This window comes from Ictalurus punctatus, chromosome 24, assembly GCF_001660625.3.
Source record: "Ictalurus punctatus breed USDA103 chromosome 24, Coco_2.0, whole genome shotgun sequence".
Lineage (NCBI taxonomy): Eukaryota > Metazoa > Chordata > Actinopteri > Siluriformes > Ictaluridae > Ictalurus > Ictalurus punctatus.
This window is the reverse complement of record NC_030439.2, coordinates 20,260,343-20,267,842: the sequence shown is the minus strand read 5'-3', so window position 1 is coordinate 20,267,842 and position 7,500 is coordinate 20,260,343. Positions and strand designations below refer to the sequence as shown.

The following is a 7,500-nucleotide window of genomic DNA, read 5'->3' as shown; positions in this document are numbered from 1 at the left end:
TGCACTCTTGACATCCGTGACGAGCAGAAAGGCATCTCAACACGTTGAACCGCGAAGGTGGATGAACTACAACAGCAGAGGACTACACAAGATTCCAGTCCTCTCAGCCAAGACCAGGAATCTGAGGCTCCAGGGGGCGCAGGATCATTATAACAGGACAGCTGAAGACTGGAGAAAGACCAGGTGACATTCTTGATCGGTTTTCTTTAACATTACGTCATTCTTTATTTATTATAGCGGAAAAAGTGATGCTGATTGTTAAAAATGTATTTATTTATTTACCTTTTTCAAATATTATTACTATTATTATTATTATTACTGACGAACCTCGCTCCACATGTTTTTATGGGAATTCTTGCCTTTGTTCTCCCCCTCGTCACACAGCTTGCTGCTTCGTGAACGCAGTTCTCTGGAACGCGGTGGCCGAGAGGCGTCTGCCATTATTCTGCAGGGCGGATACGGCGGCGTGACCTGCACAACACAAGCATCATGAGGAAAACATTTTTGCTTTGTGGTGATGTTGCTATGCAGAATGGAACGAGGCTCGACTCGAGAAACAAGTTCCGAGCCGTGGGACGACCTGCCAGTAAACACAACAATAAAACCACGATCGGACTCAAAATCAGACTGCAGATTAGTCTCGCGCACGCAGCGGAGCGACTGCTGGTGTGAAATACGTAAGAATTCACTTACTGCGGGAAAAGTCTTACACACAGGGCTCCAAGACAGATCGAATAATAACGTGTATACATTCGCGGCTTATTCATTTGAGCTCCATTACAACTCCGAACATTATTTTTTAAAATACTAATTACCTCTTTTGAGTGACCAATGATTTAAAAAATGATTATTTTTTTGCTATTTGACAAATAAAAGCCGATTTTCCGTTGATTTGCGCCATCATAGTGCAAAGTGATCACTGCCACTTTTATCTCCTTAGAGTTATTATGGCAGTTGTATCCTAGTGGTCAAGATGGGAACTGCAATAAGAGCGCTAACGGAGGCCCATCGGGAAAGGAATCATACTGCCCCGCGCTCGGAGGCGGAGCGGTGAACAGGACCGTTAACGACGACGGCGCTTCCAGGGTCGTACTTTTCCCACCAATTTGGACTAGTTTAAAAATACTCTGTGGACACCAGGATGTTGTTTGACAGCAAATTAAATCTAATAAATTCCTGCAAATGAAGGCTGTATGATGTACAGAAACATTCCTGTTGGAAGATGCAGTATATTGCAAAGACTGTGAAATTATAGAGTGGATAATGGATAAGCTAGACATCAGAAATGCGCGCGCACCACGGTGACCGTGTTTCCCATGCGACGGCTTAGAAAAACAGGAAGAAAAAAAACACTCCTCCTTTTTCCAGTGTCTGGATTCGGGTCTGTCGTGTGGGTCTAAGCCTGTACTGTAGCATTATACTGTAGCGTATGTCACGTGTCATAGCTTCTGCACACGAGGCTGTTTTGTTGGTTTGTTATCCACGTTGAAGCATGCCACTGAGTTATATACGAACAGCTGTAAAAATATACCTTAATATAAAATAACATTACTAATAATCTTTACGTACACAATGTAGATTAAACCCATACTGTGACTATTTAAGTCAGCTTTACTGGGTTTCGTGGTTTACTGTACGTTAGTTAACACTATGGGTTTTTACAAGATTTTCCGCTTCATTATTTCCTGACGTGGATTACCGTGCGTGTATTAATTCATCGTTACGAACGAGTAGAACTACGTAATTACAGGACTCATTTGAGAATCTTGCGTGTTTTGAGGTGAAAATGAAAGAGAAAACCTGACGCCGATGTTCACACGGAGAGGCCGTTTATCACGTGGCGAGGCTCAGCGGCGTCGCATCAATGTGTTCACGTACTGATAAGAACACCGTGCATATAAATACACACACATGGCTGCGTGCACGTACACACTGCTGAGGACATGGGTTGCACATACCACACACATCGCGCTTCCGTCTGACCTCCTTTACTGGATGGGGTGAGTCATTCACTGACCGCACAGAGGTTCGGGGTGAAAAGCACTTGAGGTGCACAATGAGGAGGAAAAAAAACGGATTACATGCATATATATATATATATCATTAGGAAGAAATGAAAATAACTTTTACACTGTCATGAGAATCATAACTCTAAACCTAACGCAGCCTTCTAGTCATGTGATGTTGACTTCTATAGAGTTTCCTTCGATTCAGCGTCTTCAGATCCGATTCGTTCCAGAGTGTTCCACTAAAATAGTCGTTTCGGACGTTTCTCAATTCACTTCTACTCGTTCCTCGCTTAGCGTTTGAAAAGAAAGGCTAAAATATTGTGTGTCCCAAAACTTTTTGTGTGGATACAGTATGTACAGTGCTTGCAAAAGTATTCACCACCGTGACTCTGCCTGGTCAGAGACGCGACCAAGCAGATATTGCGTAAATATTGTGAATTAGCTCATTATAAACACTGAAGTATACACTGAATAAGACTGAAAATAGAGCAACTACCCGTTAACCTTCCCTTTTCACTAACCGGCTAGCTGAGACGGTTAATCGGCTAGCTGAGACAGTCAATCGTCTAGCAGAGACAGCTAATCGCCCAGCTGAGACAGTTAACCGTCTAGCTGAGACAGTTAATCGTCTAGCTGAGACAGCTAATCGTCCAGCTGAGACAGTTAATCGTCCAGCTGAGACAGCCAATCGTCCAGCTGAGACAGCTAATCGTCCAGCTGAGACAGTTAATCGTCCAGCTGAGACAGTTAATCGTCCAGCTGAGACAGTTAATCGCCCAGCTGAGACAGCTAATCGTCCAGCTGAGACAGTTAATCGCCCAGCTGAGACAGTTAATCGTCTAGCTGAGACAGCTAATCGTCCAGCTGAGACAGCTAATCGTCTAGCTGAGACAGTTAATCGCCCAGCTGAGACAGTTAATCGCCTAGCTGAGACAGTTAATCGGGTAGCTGAGACAGCTAATCGTCCAGCTGAGACAGCTAATCGTCCAGCTGAGACAGTTAATCGTCTAGCTGAGACAGCTAATCGTCCAGCTGAGACAGCTAATCGTCCAGCTGAGACAGTTAATCGTCCAGCTGAGACAGCTAATCGCCCAGCTGAGACAGCTAATCGTCCAGCTGAGACAGTTAATCGTCCAGCTGAGACAGTTAATCGTCTAGCCGAGACTGTCAATCGTCTAGCCGAGATAGTTAATCGGCTAGCAGAGACAGTTAATCTTCTAGCAGAAACAGTTAATCGGGTAGCTGAGACAGTCAATCGTCCAGCTGAGACAGCTAATTGTCCAGCTGAGACAGTTAATCATCTAGCAGAGACAGTTAACCGTCTAGCCGAGACAGTTAATCGGCCAGCAGAAACAGTTAATTGGCTAGCTGAGACAGTTAATCGTCTAGCCGTGACAGTTAATCGGCTAGCAGAGACAGTCAATCGTCTATCCGAGACAGTTAATCGGCTAGCTGAGACAGTTAATCGTCTAGCCGTGACAGTTAATCGGCTAGCAGAGACAGTCAATCGTCTATCCGAGACAGTTAATCGGCTAGCTGCGACAGTTAATCGGCTAGCTAGAATTAGCGAGCACGCGCTGATATCCTGCAGTTTTTCATTTATAAACACGGTGCTGGGTTGATTTTTTTTGGACAGAACACCAGTGTCAGGGACTGCCTTACAGGCCAAGCTGCCTCTCGGTCAATATTCACAGCCCCTTAAGTCTTCTTTCAGCGAATGATAAAATGTCATATCGGTTACTATAGTAACCATTCAATTCCTGCTTCCAGAGGATTCATGGAAAACAAATGTGTTAGCAGATGTTTGGCTCGCCGTGAGCAGCAGCGTTGCTTTGTATGCTGTGTGTTCATGTGCCCTTTTATTCCGAATAACTACAATTAGAGCCTACGTTGGGAATGTGGAATGGGAATACACGGCACCACACACACACACACACACACACACACACTGTATTTTTGTGATGTTGGTGGTTCCCGGGTCGATCCCGAACTTGTCTGTACCGAGTTTCACATGTTTCCCAATGTCCTGCTTCTCCGGTTTCCATTTCTACAGAATACACTGCTCTTAGGTATGAATGAGTGTTTGTGTGTGTGTGTGTGTGTGTGTGTGTGTGTGTGTGTGTGTGTGTGTGTGTGTGTGTGTGTGTGTGTGTGTGTGTGTGGTGCAATGTGATGTTTTCTCCAGGGTGTCATCTTTTGTTTCTAGTAGCTAAACGTTTTAGGTTTCACTTTATTACACATGACTACAGTTCACGAGTGGACATGTTTAATCCTACAGGTAAGACGCCTCTTCGCTGATTTCTGAAGTAACGCTCATATAAATAATAAACATAATAATAAACATAATAAATAATAAACATAATTCTATAAGCACTCTGGCTCAGCTCCAGGTCAGCGGAGTTCGATTGTCCTTTCAGTAGTCAATCAACACACACACACACACACACACACACACACACACACACACACACACACACACACACACACACACACACACACACACACACACACACACACACACACACACACACACATGCCTTCGTTAGGGTTTAAAGGTCATCAGGTCGCTTCTGTAACACGAGTAACGCGATGTTGTCATACACAGTTCATTTCACACAGAAAGTGTTCTCAGCTCCTGGAAAAAAACACATGAAAAACAATATCGTGTTCGTCTGCCGTTAATAAACAACTTAAAGCATTTACAGCAGCCCCATTAGGACCTGAGAGTGAGAAGTTCATAAAAAAAAGGTTTTTTTTAATGATCAGGCTAAACTTATATTAATGCAGTCGTTCCAATACATACAGGATCATTTCTATAGTACGAGATTTAGAAACACACAGTGGAGGATTGTTTATGTGGTGATGAGTCTCCAGTTTCAGTGTTTTGTAACACTCAGAGGTGAAGCTGTAACATGAAACACGACGAACAGTGCCTTATTCGTTTTTTGTTTTGTTTTTTTGTCTTGTTAAAGGAGTCACGTCATGATTTTGCAACGTTTTGAAACGTTAATTATGTTGCTTATTGGTTGGAAGAGAATCGGATAACATGCTTTAACGTTCGTAAAAACATATGAAATAACGCACGTCATTGCAGTACTCTTTTCCCAGGCTGCCTGAAACGCTCCATTTCACCAAAACCCCTCCTTCCGACAAGACATGAGAGCTCTGATTTGCCGGCTGAGCTGTTGCGTTGTGATTGGCCGAAAGCCTCATGAATGTGTCGGGGGAAAAGTGACGGCCCTTAGCTTTCGATTTAGCCTCCAAGGCTTCTAAAGCGATTCTAAGCTACTGAGGTTTCAGTTCGAGCCCGAGTCCGATTAAGAAAACGCGGACGTTCGAGCGGAAGCGAGTTTACACGACTACACTGTACACAGCTGTACACAGTGTACGTCGGTACTCATGCTATATATCTTTGCAAAGCTGGGATTCTTGTTATTCGATTGATATAAACCGTTTCGAGATACAATCACAACGGCAGCTACAATCGACTTCTCTGTCAGACCACCAACATACAAACAAACACTTACAGAACACTGAGGCAACTTAGCAGTATATTTTGAACAGTCAGCAGCAGACACTTCATAAAATACTCAAACACGCGTACAGGTTCTGATTCAGAAGCGCAAGAGAGTCCGAGCGGAGTGGGAATCGCCCCAGTTTTCAGGAGTATCCTTTGTGTGTAGCCCGCCTCGCTACTCGCACTGATTTCGTCCGTTTTCGGAAAGGCTAAACAAAGAGGTTTTGCTTTCGCACTGAAACACACAGCGTCTCCACGACATGGCGCCTGAATTCACCGAAGCCTCGCCTTCTTTCTCTGCACCTGCCTCTGGGTGGGATTATGCTGATAGTGTACTCCGTGACGTAGAGAAATTATGGGAGTAAATCTGGATCCGAACGACGCGTTTCGGGCAGATCCGGAGCAGTGCGCGCTGTTAGATAGAATAAATCCCTCAGGGGGAATATATGAGTTTTGGGACTCTACAGATGTTCTACATGCCCAAACACACACATTACACTCCTCAAACAGAAGGAAAAGATCAAAAATCATGTCTACGACCCCTTTAACTTCAAGAGAAGTAGGTGTGGGAACGATTTTTCGCTTCAGCCATAACAGGAACTAACTTGTTTCTTGAACCTGAAATGCAACTATAAATGGACAAAAAGCAAACAAGAATTGTTTTCCTACACCTGCGCGCCCCGGGGTGTTTTCCTTCTTTACAGTACGACACCCTCCGACCACATTGTTCACTTTGTAAGTATTCAGTTACAGACAAAACATAATGTTTCTTTTCTAATCATCGCCTAACCTTCACGAGAGAGACGGATAAAAATAAAACACTGCTCCTATGGGATGCTCCTTTTCCACTCAGGGCATGAGGTAGAGAGGGGGGTCAATACTTTGTGCACAGCAACAAATGGAATACAGTTTCGAGCACTTGCAAGGTGACCTGACAAAACGGACGTGTAGCCTAGACATATGGGTTTGTTGTTGTTGTTGTTGAAATATTCCGTATTTTGCATTATTACATCAGTATTTGATTGTGATTTGAAATGAGATGTAGAGCACCTACACACACACACACACACACACACACACACACGTGTCGTTATTATGATGATGATATTTATTTTTTTTGTCTTTCATATTTCAGGTTCTCAGTTACAGAACCTCTCCTCTGTGCTGGAATAAACACACACGAGCAGGAAGGTGGTTCAGTGGGAGGCGCACAGTTTCACCCAGACAGTGGGGAAGGCAGTCGCAGGCTCGAGCGCTCGCAAACTCCGGTGTGTGTGTGTGAGAGAGAGAGAGAGAGAGAGCGAGAGTGTGTGCGGGTGTGTGTTAAAGCGCTGCAGAACACATCAGATATTCTGTTGTTGTTGTTGTTGTTTTTGTTACTCTTGTTTGTTGTTTTCTTTTTCTTTCTGATGGAATATACAGCATGCTGAAGTTTATCCGCGCGCCTGTATCAACGATGGACTGACGCTTATTTTTTTGTTGTTGTTGAAGCTTTGAAGTGCGCGCGTCGCGGTAGAAGCACCGAGCAGGAACCGAGGACGCGTCACGATGTCCCAAGCCGACGTGCACGCGGCAGGACTCGCGTTCCCCAAGCTGCCCTCCAGCTTCGACGCCGATTCGTTCCTCTCCGCTCGTCTGGCGCTCAGGCGGCGGAGACACTCGGCGAGCTCGAGGCGGAACGCGTTCCGGTTTAACAAAATGCCCACGGCGGACGACAGCAGCGGCTCCTCCCGCGAGCGCGTCTCGCCTCTCCTGAGCAAAACCCTGTCCTGGTCGGCGGACGACATTTTATCCGCCGAGCAGAAAAAGAGCAGGAAGAAGAGCAACGCAGGAGCGGCGGCGGCGGCGGACCGGCAGCGCGCGCGCCCGTCCCGCTCCAGCTCGAGCTCTCCTCCGCGCCGAGCGCAGCGCAACTCCGGCAGCGCCGCCGCGAAGGGCTCGAGCTCCGCGGCACCGCACGGCAGCACCGACTCC

The 7,500-nt window shown here is 45.6% G+C and overlaps 1 protein-coding gene across 7 annotated transcripts in view; it reads left to right on the top strand.

Moving 5' to 3' along the window:
• Positions 1-1,903: 1,903 nt before the first annotated feature.
• The window catches only part of wnk4b (WNK lysine deficient protein kinase 4b), an 80,424-nt gene continuing 74,827 nt past the window's right edge, over positions 1,904-7,500 (top strand). For 5 of the 7 annotated variants that reach the window (XM_017454507.3, XM_047150729.2, XM_017454506.3 and 2 more), the window contains exons 1-3: positions 1,905-2,000; positions 6,662-6,794; positions 7,018-7,500. The exon at positions 7,018-7,500 is cut by the window's right edge and continues 207 nt beyond it. In XM_017454507.3, coding sequence (XP_017309996.1) covers positions 7,075-7,500 — 426 coding nt within the window. In that variant the 5' untranslated portion in view covers positions 1,905-2,000; positions 6,662-6,794; positions 7,018-7,074. The other 2 variants (XM_047150732.2, XM_017454501.3) reach the window with 2 other exon arrangements.